Source organism: Engraulis encrasicolus, chromosome 6 (assembly GCF_034702125.1).
Source record: "Engraulis encrasicolus isolate BLACKSEA-1 chromosome 6, IST_EnEncr_1.0, whole genome shotgun sequence".
NCBI lineage: Eukaryota > Metazoa > Chordata > Actinopteri > Clupeiformes > Engraulidae > Engraulis > Engraulis encrasicolus.
Window position 1 is genome coordinate 46,220,180 of NC_085862.1, and position 12,500 is coordinate 46,232,679.

General features: G+C 44.8%; 1 protein-coding gene across 2 annotated transcripts in view; it reads right to left on the minus strand.

Moving 5' to 3' along the window:
* Positions 1-4,357: 4,357 nt before the first annotated feature.
* Positions 4,358-12,500, minus strand: part of prdm5 (PR domain containing 5) — a 120,020-nt gene continuing 111,877 nt past the window's right edge. For both annotated transcript variants that reach the window (XM_063201781.1, XM_063201780.1), the window contains exon 16: positions 4,358-7,026. In XM_063201781.1, the coding sequence (XP_063057851.1) occupies positions 6,862-7,026 (165 nt within the window). In that variant the 3' untranslated portion in view covers positions 4,358-6,861. The remainder of the gene's footprint in view (positions 7,027-12,500) is intronic.

Consider the following 12,500-nt stretch of genomic DNA (forward strand, 5'->3'; position numbering starts at 1 on the left):
ATGCATGCACGCGCACACACACACACACACACATACACACACACACACACACACACACACACACACACACACACACACACACACACACACACACACATACACACACACACACGCACACGCACACACAAACACACACACAGATCTGTTTGTTTTTTCATAAATCCCCGATCAGCCCCCGGGCGTCACGTCACACCAAAAGCCCCTCATGGTGTGTGGTTGGTTGGATGATTGGTTGGCCCGGCGGTGGAGGTGGAGGTTCCGAAGTGCACAGACACCTCCCCTGCAAAGCCACCAGGAGCAGCAGCAGGGGCCCCTCTCCAGACAGACGGCCACAGGGGACTGTGGGAAAGTCCATGGCCATGACGACGTGACACGTGTGTAGTGGTGCAGGGAAATGCAGCACACATAACATAAAGCAGTGACTGAGGAGCACGGAGGAGATCACGACAGAGAAAAAAAGCAAAGGAAAGCCCATACTATGTCAGTGTTCCACATGCAACTCTGACTCATACAGTATGGTAAGTCCATGGTCGATGAGATGGGAGCAGAGAAAAGAGGCGGCTTAGCGCATCGTAAAATCATCCTCACCACACCGCTCCGTACCACGCAAGGGGTGGACAAGGCTGCGCTAAGCTAAGCTGGGCTGGGCTGAACTGGGCTGGGCAGCTCCATACCACATCCACCCCGTTACTCTAAGACCAGGGCCGATTTAAAGATGGCCTGGGGCCCCTAGGAAACAGGTTGCAGTGGGCTCCCCCTCCCCCAGAAGACAAATTTCAAAGACAGTGTCATAATTACCAGCTAGGAATTAAGGATAACATGTCTACATGACAGATGATTTTTTTTTTTGTTGAATGTTGAATGAATGTTGTCACAGTCCTGCAATGTTTCACTTTTGGCCAATCCAGGACCCCCTGGCAGGGGGGGGACCCTAGGTTGCAGCCATCTCTAGCCTGTGCGTTAATCCAGCCCTGGCTAAGACCTATCTGAGACACATGTGAAACGGGATGGAGAGGAGTAGGGAGGGAGGAACTAGGGGAAGGGGAGGAAGGAGGAAAAAAACAAGGATGATGATGACAAGCCTGAAGGAAGATGACACTGAGACATGTGCAAGATGTAACCGGATAGAGAGAGAGAGAGGGAGGGAGGGAGGGAGGGAGGGAGGGAGGGAGAGAGGGGGAGGAAAGTCGAAGGAGGAATGGAGAGAAGAGAGGGAGGGGTGTTTTGGACAAGGAAGATGATGCCGAATGTGAAAGGAAATGACAAAGAGACATGTGCAAGACATAAACGGATAGTGGGAAAGGGAAGGAAGGGAGGGGAGGAGAGGAGAAACGGATGTAGGGAAGGTGAGATTGAAGGACAGGGATGATGAAGATGAACCTGAAGCCAAATGGAGTTAGAAAAGCGAGGGAGGGGGCTGGCAGACGATAACAGATGGGCCGGTTTAGGAGATAGGTGGATGAGATGGAATGGAACGGAAGAGAACGGAATGGAATCAAGAGCAGAACACGGAATGGTTAGATTTAGTGAAATGGAACAGACTATGTGAAGCGGAAATATGAAAATGTCAAATGCGAACACCGTCCCATGGCGTTCGTACACGTTAAGGGAACATTCCTATCCATATTTTCCTCATACAGCCCTCACCTAGGCTCCGTCCTTTGGGTTAGATGAATCAGTGTGGAGACATTTACCAGAAATAAAGATGCATGTTCCAAAGTGGTTGAAAAATGGAACTGGGCTGGAACAGGACAGAATTAAGTAAATCCATCTCAAAACAGATGCAGAATCCAACCGACCTGAAATGGATACCTCGAAAATGGTCTAAAATGGAATGAGTTTCAGTTACATTATATGTATATCTGTAGTGCATATAGTCCGCATTGAACATGTGGAAATAAAGACATTCTATTTTATTCTATTTAATATCTTGTGTATTATGTATTTATGTATGCTACTACACATTAATTTCCTCCGGGATAAATAAATATTACTCTACTCTACTACTATTCTATTCTACTCTATTCAATTCTTTCTACTTTCTTTGGTGAGATTGAAGTCGTCATCCATAATTGTCTGACTCTTTTAGCAAATAGTGCGGTGCCTCATCAAGACCAAAGAGACAGGGACAGTATTCTTTTGGTATGAATGCATAGACACAATCAGCAGAGGGGTCAATCCGAACTTCATCAATGAGCTGATAATAATGAGTAATCAAAGACCTGAGAAAGGCCACACTGGCCGAAATGTTGTTTGCTTAAATAAATTCAGCATTGGACAAGAGTGTGTGGTATCTTTCCTCTCAAGTGTGCAAGTACCCGCTAATCTCGTAATCGTAATCTCTGGTGCGTGTTGACTTCCTCTTCCAAAAGTAACAAGTAATCAGTTATAGTGTAGTAATATCTATCCTATCCTATTCCATTCTACTGTATTATATTCAGTGAGACTGAAGTGTTCTCCCCAGTCTTCGGCCCCAATCCTCTGTGAGCTCTTACATAATATGGCCTCCCCTCTTGGTTCAGACCCCTTAAGGTTTAATGTTACTGTCAGAGCTGCCTGGGCTATGTCTCCACACGGACGAAGCCAACATTCACACACACACACACACACACACACACACACACACACACACACACACACACACACACACACACACACACACACACACACACACACACACACACACACACACACACACACACACACACACACACACACACACACACACACACACACACACACACACACTGCACACTGGCTTGGTGAAACTATCCCCTCCACTCAAGCTCACCACATCTAGGGTCAGTTTCTCCAGAGAGAATACAGAAAGAATGTAAAATATCTTTGGTTTCTCCTTCTAATGAGAGAAGTTCACACGAAAGGTGGCACCACACCATCATGACTATATAGCCTGACAGGAGGAGAGAGAGAGGGGGGGGGGAGAAAGAATTTCATTCTTATGTACATTAGTATACAGCACTGCTCTAGAAGTAATGACCGAGCGCAATAAAGGTAGGCACTAATTAGGTAACTCTTAGTGTAGGAAGCAGCCTCCCAATCCCCAGAAAGAGGGAGGGATGAGAAAAAAGGGAAAAAAGTACTCTGACCACCTTTATCAGAAAGAGCGGATATAGTGGAAGAGAGACGTAGCCTGGCCGCGCCAAAAACTTTTGCGGCCACTAGGGGCGTCTAGATTTCTAGGCTAAGAGAGACGCAGACCTTTAGGAGGAAAAGGGTATAGAGTTAGAAGGAAAAGCGTACAGTGGCCATGTTTCCCAATGCACACTGGTCTGCTATAGAAGTGATGATTATGATGATGCAGGGGAGCCTTTAATTATTCCACACTTAGGAAGGAGAGAGAGAGAGAGAGAGAGAGAGAGAGAGAGAGAGAGAGAGAGAGAGAGAGAGAGAGAGAGAGAGAGAGAGAGAGAGAGAGAGAGAGAGAGCACAAAAGTGGAGAAGCAGAAGCCTCCGAATCCAGAGAAGGAGAGAAGAAGAGAGAGAGAGAGAGAGAAAGAGGGAGACAGAGACAGAGAGACAGAGATAGACAGAGAGAGATTACAAAAGTGGAGAAGTAGAAGCCTCTGAATCCTCGGAAAGAGAGAGAGAGAGAGAGAGAGAGAGAGAGACAGAGACAGAGAGAGAGAGAGAGAGAGAGACAGAAAGACATCCTATGAGTGTAGTACAGTGGAGTGGTGGAGCAGCAGCAGTGCAGCAGTCAAGGCTTTTAATCAGCACTTTTCAAAGCATTTCCGATTGCCAGCCCAGCGCCAACAGCTTAGAGAGCTCCACTCGATTGTAATTAACAAAGCAAATGGCTCTTAAGAAAGTGATGCGGTTTATGTTGCGAGGAAGTTCAAGAGAGTGTTCCACAGTGCATTAAAAACACACACTGTCAAAGAGACCATGAATGAAGACTGGCTGACACACACACACACACACGCACGCACGCACGCACGCACGCACGCACGCACGCACACATACATACACACACACACACGCGCGTACGCACGCACGCACACACACACACACACACCTACACAGTAACGCACATGCGCACGCACACACGTACGCACACACACACACACACACACACACACACACACACACACACACACACACACACACACACACACACACACACACACACACACACACACACACACACACACACACACACACACACACACACACACACACACATACACACACACACACACACACACACACCCAGACACATATGCACACCCAAGGCACGCACACACACACACACATTTACAGAGACTCTGGGAAGAAGTAGTTTAAACTGGGTAAAAAGTTCGGCACATCCATGAAACAGCATTCATTCCACACCCATTTAATCTTAGCATTTCAAACGGTGCAATTAAAACCACCGCGGAAAGTACATCTGAACAGAAAAAAAAGCACAGCGTGTGACTGCAAATATATTTAATTTTTCCGCTGTAGTTTAGCCAAACTCGCTCTGTAAACAACACTCCTTGGACATGTAACAACGTTGTAATGTACAAAAATATGTATAATCATAACATGTATAAAAATGACCTCAGCATTGCAATTACATACAAGTTTGTTTTACTTTTACTAAAATACAGGCTTGCATCACCTTGCATCAAATGCAGCATAGAGGCATGCATAATTCCATCTACTCCAAGGAAACCCTTAGTCAAAAACACTTTGTATTGAATGTAAAGAATGCATAGTATGTATGAATCATTTAATGTACAAAGAATACTGAACAGATTGATTCACCTCCATGTGATAGCACCGTGTGTAAAATAGATAAAGCATCACATTGACACAAAAGTTATAACAATAATTCTATAATGCTAATGGCTTGTTCTCTGTTAGAGATACAGTACATTGGTGATGCTTGCATGTTGATGTACTTGATTGTGAAATTGTAAACTTGTAAAATGTATTTCTACTGGTCAGACAGCATGTGTCAGGCATTTTGGTCTCTTCAACTTCCTGTGGATTCTACACATACATGTAACAACATTTAAAAACAGTTGACTCACCATATGCTTTGGTAGTGGGCATTTGGTATTTAAAGTGACCAACATATCCTGCTGAGGGACTTTCATACTAGCACGAAACACCACACTTTCACACATTCAGTTCACTTGCACAGCACATTATAACAGACACAGTATGGGAATACATACAGTACCATTTCCCTTTGGTTATTTTAGTGAACCTTTCATTGAATAGACTATAAAATAACAAACACATAATAAGGCACATTGGCATCAAGAATATTGCATTCTTCTCATAGTAGGCATTTCTGACATAATTAATACACAGGTCATTAAGCCATAGCGTTTCCACAATTTTGCTGTTGTTGTTGTTTTAACATAGATCATATAGGATTGTCTCTTCTAAACATTTCTTTGGTTTGCTTTTGTGACAGCAACTTAGTCCTAACAAAGATATAGTGGACATGCTGTATACAGAATGTATTAAGTATTCTCTGATTCTTGCTTTTCCCAAGCTTTCACATTCAGGTGTGTATACAGTACATAATAATTGGTTAAGTATGAGAGAACATGAAGTAGCATCCATAGAAAACTATAGAACACCCGCAGACTGACCATTTCGCTAGTAACTTCATTCACGTTTTGGTTACCTTCAATCACTTAAAATTTACCTGAAGGCCTTAGAACGAAACGTTGTGAATAAAGTTACTATAGAAATGGTCAGTGTGTAAGTAAGTGTGTTATAGTTTTGTCTGATCCGCAACCTATGGGTCATCTCCAATGCACCTGCTGGTGAGGTGTGCAGGAAAAAATCACTAGTTGACCATTAAGTACAGAAAATACCAAATGAATGCCCAGGCATTTACTGTAATTATCGAACAGACCTTCGATTTATGTGACACTGGATCAACACTGTATCAAAGACTGACTGAAAGTAAACATGATGTGTCAAAAAAAAAGGTTAAGAAGAAAAGTGTGCAGCACCAGTCATCACATCTTCCTCCTCATTTACTTATTAATATGTCAGGTCAAGAGTCAATGCAAGTACTTTCTGATTCAGAAACTCCTCCCACTTTGTTGGGAGGCAAACAATCATAAGCAAACCAAGGGAGGCCATTTGGGAAATGCCGTTTGGGAAATATTAATTGTTATGCTCTAGGTCAGACCAAGTCTCGAAGAGATTTGAAAGTCGATGATAATCAGGCTAGCTGTAACATGATTGAAATTCAGCTGTTATTTGGTATTTTATGGGTACAGTATACCATTTCCCTTTTGTCATTTTAGTGAAGTTTCATTGAACAGTTTAAAAAATAAAATAACAAAAAAACATTAAGGCACATCTGCATTGTGAAAAGGGGCTTTGATGACATTTACATTGCACTTATCCCACAGAAAAAAATTATGCTAAGCCTTTATGTCAACGCATTTTGATTCCATGTTGTAGAATCATCACTGGCCCCTCTTCATTTCTTTGGAGCTCCTTTGCAATAGCAATTTGGTCCTAACAAAGATAGAATGGATATTCAACAGTTCAAAGTTCCATGCACAGCTCCTAGGTGCTGGTAAACACAGGAGTGTTCAATACTTCAAAAGAAAGAAGTTTACCGCACACTTTCTTGACTTCATGCTCGTTTATTTAGAGCGAACAATGCGTTTCGCCTCTGTGCGTCATCAGGTTCGCTCAGGTCGCTCTAAATAAACGAGCATAATGTCAAGAAAGTATGCAGTAAACTTCCTTCTTTTGAAAGTTAGAATGGAATTGTCGTGTATAAAACCTACAGATTCGTCTGTGGTCCTCCTTTTTCCGACATGTTTATGCAAGTTTATGCATGTTCATCCTTTACATGTTCGTGCTCCCCAGCTACTAGCCATCTGTTTCTCCGTGGACGTTCTCCATGTGCACCTTGAGGTAATCGTTCCTGGTGAACTTCTTGTGGCAGAGCTGGCACTCGGCCATGGGTCGATTGGGGTTGTGGGTGAGCTTGTGTCGGATCAGCATCTTCTTCAGGCTAAAGGACAGGTCACACACCTAAGAGTATGGGAGAACAGAGAGAGAGAGAGAGAGAGAGAGAGAGAGAGAGAGAGAGAGAGAGAGAGAGAGAGAGAGAGAGAGAGAGAGAGAGAGAGAGAGAGAGCAATGAATATCAACAACCAACACCATCTCCACAGGCGGACAATGCATCAAGCATTTCTGATATTGGCTTATCAGCCAGACTGCATTACAGTGTTACCATTAGAACAGTGCTATCAGTTAAAGTGGATCTGCACCGGGTGTTTTCTTAGATTGGGTTGGGCTCCTTTGATCTCTTCAAACCACAAAACCCACAAAATAAAAAACCTGAATATGGGAATTCATTGAGGAAATAATAGATGGATATACAAACATGTAAAATGGATTCATGCTGGACCCCTTACTGAGTGCATCTTAGCTATTAAAACAGACTTTGATAATGGATACACCATGATAAGGAAATACCTATTGTATTATACAACAGTTTGCTCTTCCATGCTCTCCAAAACATGAAAAAATACGCTTTTTTGAACAACAGATGATATCACTAAAAGGATAAGCCATACATAGGTCATACTGTACGATGGTGAAAAGCCGGCACATACAGTATATATAAAGATTGCATGCATTTACTTAATTAGAGCCTTTGGTTCCTGGCTTTGGAAAGTTAAATGAAGTTTTTTATGAGACAATGTAAGCCCAATGAGTGTGTCTCTGCATTTAAAATCCTTTCTGTACGTCTGGAGAATTGAGTGACGGTCAAACACCCAAACACATAAATCCAAAAAGGTCACAACCGTGAATTCTGTTTTTCACCACACGGCTTGGATATGACGCAGGTCAGGCCGAACGGGGGGAAAAAACATCAGTTTGTGTTTTTCAAGGGTGGGAATAAACCCGTTTAGCATTCAGTATGACCACAAGGGAGGAGATGGGAGGAGGGGAAAGGGAGAAAAGGGAGGAGGAAAGAGAAGAGGAGAAGAGAAGTGAGGAGGTGGGGCGGGATGGGAATGGGGAGGACAAGGAGGAGTGGGGTGGAAGGGGGGGTTGTGGGGGGGGTGTGGTGTGTTTGAGGTGAAGGCATTGAAAGCCCCACAGAAAAAAAACAAACAAATCTGCCTTGTGTGCAAGTCCTCAGTGCAATGACAGCAACATGATGAGCCTTACTGGCCAGAGCCCAACAACGCAGACACAGAGCCCAGAGCCGGGGGCCCAGGGCCCAGGCCAAAAGCCCAAGCCCAGGGCCCAGGCCAAAAGCCCAAGCCAGGTCTGCAACCAACAGAACATGGCTGCTTCTAGCCACACCAGCGGACGATCCAAAAGCCTTCCAGACCTTTAGAGTTAAGACCTCGTCAGTAGATGCTGCCAGACAACAAAAGCGAGCCCCTTAACAAGGGGGTGGGGGTGTGGGGGGGATGTCATCCATGTGGCCGGGGCCCTGATCAGTAAATCATCTCTGGCCGACTTGTGTTGTCAGGGAGTCCTGTTTTGTTTGTGTGTGTGTGTGTGTGTGTGTGTGTGTGTGTGTGTGTGTGTGTGTGTGTGTGTGTGTGTGTGTGTGTGTGTGTGTGTGTGTGTGTGTGTGTGTGTGTGTGTGTGTGTGTGTGTGTGTGTGTGTGTGTCTGTGTGTGTCTGTGTGTGTGAGAGAGAGAATGTTTGTGTGTATGTGGGTGAGTGTACACAATCTATAAAAAGTAAGACGACGGACGCCAATGAGTGAACTTGCGTCAGAAAATGAGCTGTTTTACACCAGGCCAGCACACTTCCGCTTCACACAGTCAATCATCGTCCTCCTACACGCCACCAGGCCACATGCCCTCCCCTAATCACCAGTCACGAGAGGGGGAGGGAGAGAGAGAGAGAGAGAGAGAGAGAGAGAGAGAGAGAGAGAGAGAGAGAGAGAGAGAGAGAGAGAGAGAGAGAGAGAGAGAGAGAGAGAGAGAGAGATGCAGAGAGAGAGAGAGAGAGAGAGAGATGCAGAGAGAATAGGACAGATGGAGAGAGGGAGATATGGAGGGAGGAAGGTGGGGAGGGAGAGATGTAGAACGAGAACTAGAGGGACAGGGGGATGGAGAAATGGAGAGGTGTTGAAAGTAGAATGAGGGAGAGAGGGGGGACAGAGAGAGAGAGAGACAGACATAGAGAGAGAGGAGTTGCAGAGGGAGGGGGTAGGGGAGGAGAGGAGAGAGAGGGGTGAGAACAGACTGCAAACAGGCTCCGAAGGACGTAATGAACAGATCAGAGAATAGGGGAAAACAAGACTGTAAAAGTAGATGAAGAACATAAAATCACACATGAAACAACCGAATTAGTGTGTCTGTCGGGGGGAAGAAAGAGTGAAGTTGTTGTGGCTTTCTCCCTTTAAAAACCATTGACTTGAAATGGGCTTGTGTTGAGCTGAGGGGAAGGCAATGTAATCTGGTAATGTGTATAGCGTGCATAGTATATGCGTCCCGATCAGGGCTGGACTGGGGGAGAAATAGGGCCCAGGCACTTTTGGCTTAAAGGGACCCCTCATAATCAGCGGCGCAAAACTGACTCACCAGTGGGCCCGCACCCTCGTGGCCCCCTATTTTCCGAAATGTTTTTTTAAAAAATCTGAAAATAGGGGCCCACGAGGGTGCGAGGCCCACTGGGAAATGCCCACTATGCCAGATGGCCAGTCCAGCCTTTGTCCCGATTCATTGAGACTAGTAAATGAGTTTAAATGTGTGTTTGTTCCTCTTCCTTCCCACATGTGGCCTGTATAACGCTCTGCTTCCCACAATGAATGAAGAGACTGGCGCCTATCCAGATAGCTCTAACTATATTACAGGTTCATCTGCAATAGAATCTAGCCATACTTTGAAAAGTGACTCCTCAAAAGCCTGCATGTGCACGCAGGGCCACTGACAGCTTTGAGCGGGCCCAGAAACAAAATCATCTGAAAGCCCCGCACATTCAATAGAATGGGTTCCCAATCCTGGGACCACCCTTTCCCTAGGCTCAGGAAAACTGAACCCTTTGCCCCCCACCCCCTTGTCGACGGCCCTGTGTGTATGTGTGTGTGTGTGTGTGTGTGTGTGTGTGTGTGTGTGTGTGTGTGTGTGTGTATGTGTGTGTGTGTGTGTGTGTGTGTGTGTGGGTGTAGACGTATACTTGTGTCCATATGCCTTTGTAACTTTGTGGTGGTGCGTGCAGGAATCTGAGATCGATCGCAGTCGACCATCTTATCCGATCTGATTGTACGCGAGAGAGACGTGGACTCAGCATAAAGCAGCATGCAGGAGGTCGTCTGAGTTGGCGTTGCATGCTTTTATCCATCTCTGCTGTGTCCACATGTGAGTTTATGAATACGGCGAGACGCCTTTTAAACTGGCTTTATAGTGAAAATCTGCCTTGAGTGACTGGTAATGAAACAAGACACAAATAAAATAGATGCACATTGTATGGCTTTGTTCGCGTTTGCGGACTTTGGGCTTTGGGGGATAAACGACAACCATATGACCATAAAACACAGTAGGGCTTGAAAGTGTGCATTTAAATAGTTAAGCGCTGTCATTTCTGATCTATCGCGTTCGTTATGCCCGCATAATGCTACAGTACCGCTGTGTGCTTGCACGGGAGCTGTGTAAGACGATGCCCTTACACCCAGCCACCCCCCGACCCAACTAAATGCCAAAAGGGGGGCCCGTCTACAGGATGGCCCCATCTCGAGAATGAATTTTTGGGGAAAATTAAAGGCTAACATCGGTGAATCAAACGTAGGGCAATGGCTTAGATGAATCCAAATTAATCACGGCGCTCCCACACCCAGCCGTCCTTCCGATTCAGTTAGAGTAGGGTCCCCCCGTAAGTGGGAATGAAAGTCATTGTCACTTGAGCACAGGGGCAGAAACCGCTGGTGGCATTGCAAAAAGCCGAGACGGCGATGGGAGAAGGGATAAGAACGTGGCTGCCGGTGTCCCTTTTCACTGGAAGATTTAAAACCTACTTCAAAAAAGTGCTCCTGCCCAGGAAACAAAATACGACAGAGAGAGAAAGAGAGAGTGATAGAGAGACAGAAAGAGAGAGGGAGAGAGAGAGAGAGAGAGAGAGAGAGAGAGACAGACAGACAGACAGACAGACAGACAGACAGACAGACAGACAGACAGACAGACAGACAGACAGAGTGAGATCGAAAGAAAGAAAGAGACAATATGAATGGAGAAAATATTGATGGAGGAGTGGAGGAGTGTTTTTCATTTACGCACTCCGAGGTGTGAGGCGTCTGTCTCCTACAGGCCTTAGCGGAGTGTGTACTGTGTGTGGCTCTGAGAATGATTATGGTAGAGAGGGAGATAAATCCTATAGATTTCGAAGTGGCATTCATAAAGTGGCACTCTGAGAGTTCAGAGCACACAGCCATCAGAGCTCTGACTTTGAAACCGTTCTTAAATTCAGAGTCCTCGTTGGTTTATCAATGGAATGCTCAGACATTTAGAAACCTACGCAATATTCTCTTTACAGAGCGTCAGGTTGAGTTTATGAATGCACCCTTAGAGAATTATTCTAGAGGCTTGAGGCATGAACTCTTGCAGTGTTTATGAACTAAAGATGAGTTTAGTCCAAGGCGCTCTTCTAAAGATGTTTGAAAAGGTTTAATGAATAGGCGTAATCCCAACAGATCAAATTAAAACAGCCAACGTGTTTTGGCAATGGCTCAGCCTAGAGCGAGGCTAAGTCAAAATATTTTCATGATGCTTGATCAGGTTAGTGAGGTAGTTGGTGGGTGGCCCAATGAGGGATGAAGTCCTTCTTGCCAAGTCTCTCAACACATGGAGGACATATTGGCTAAGAAATAACTTTTGTCAACCCATTTCTATGAGGGAGATGCTAAGGGAATGTCAAAGTCACATTCAGGAAACGCTTCTGTATTCTACTGGTTTAAGCTACTGTATGTTCAGACCACCCATACTTTCACTCCTCTCCTATCAAAGTCATGCACCATTGCGTTATAGTACACACGCCATTCTACATCAAGATGTTTGAATGCTCAACATTCATTGGTGCCATATCTCCATTGAATTTGATATGTTCCATCTAGATAGTGTGCCTGGCCAAACTAATCTGAGAAGTGAAACTTTCAGCTTCACAAAGAATTTGGCTTCAGAATTTGGATATGTATTTCTGGTTAGCCAGTTCCTACCAACAGGGAGGAGAGACAAGAGTTCTACACAAGCACTCCTCAAATGACAAATTACAAAAAATCATGTTTTCAATGACAATGAAAACTTCATTGCAATGGAAATGCTTTCTGACACACAATAAAGCTTAAAAAGCATTTTTTATTGAACTGTGCAAGCACAATGCTTCACAACAGGGCATGTTGTTCCATCAGCTGGGTAACAGGGTGGTTTCTGCCAACACATGGCAAAGAGTAAAGAAGACAGTGTTGTGATTTTTTTTTAAAGTATGGTAATAGGTTGTTAATGAGCACAGGAAGTGCAAAAGAGGTGGAAATGTGAAGGATG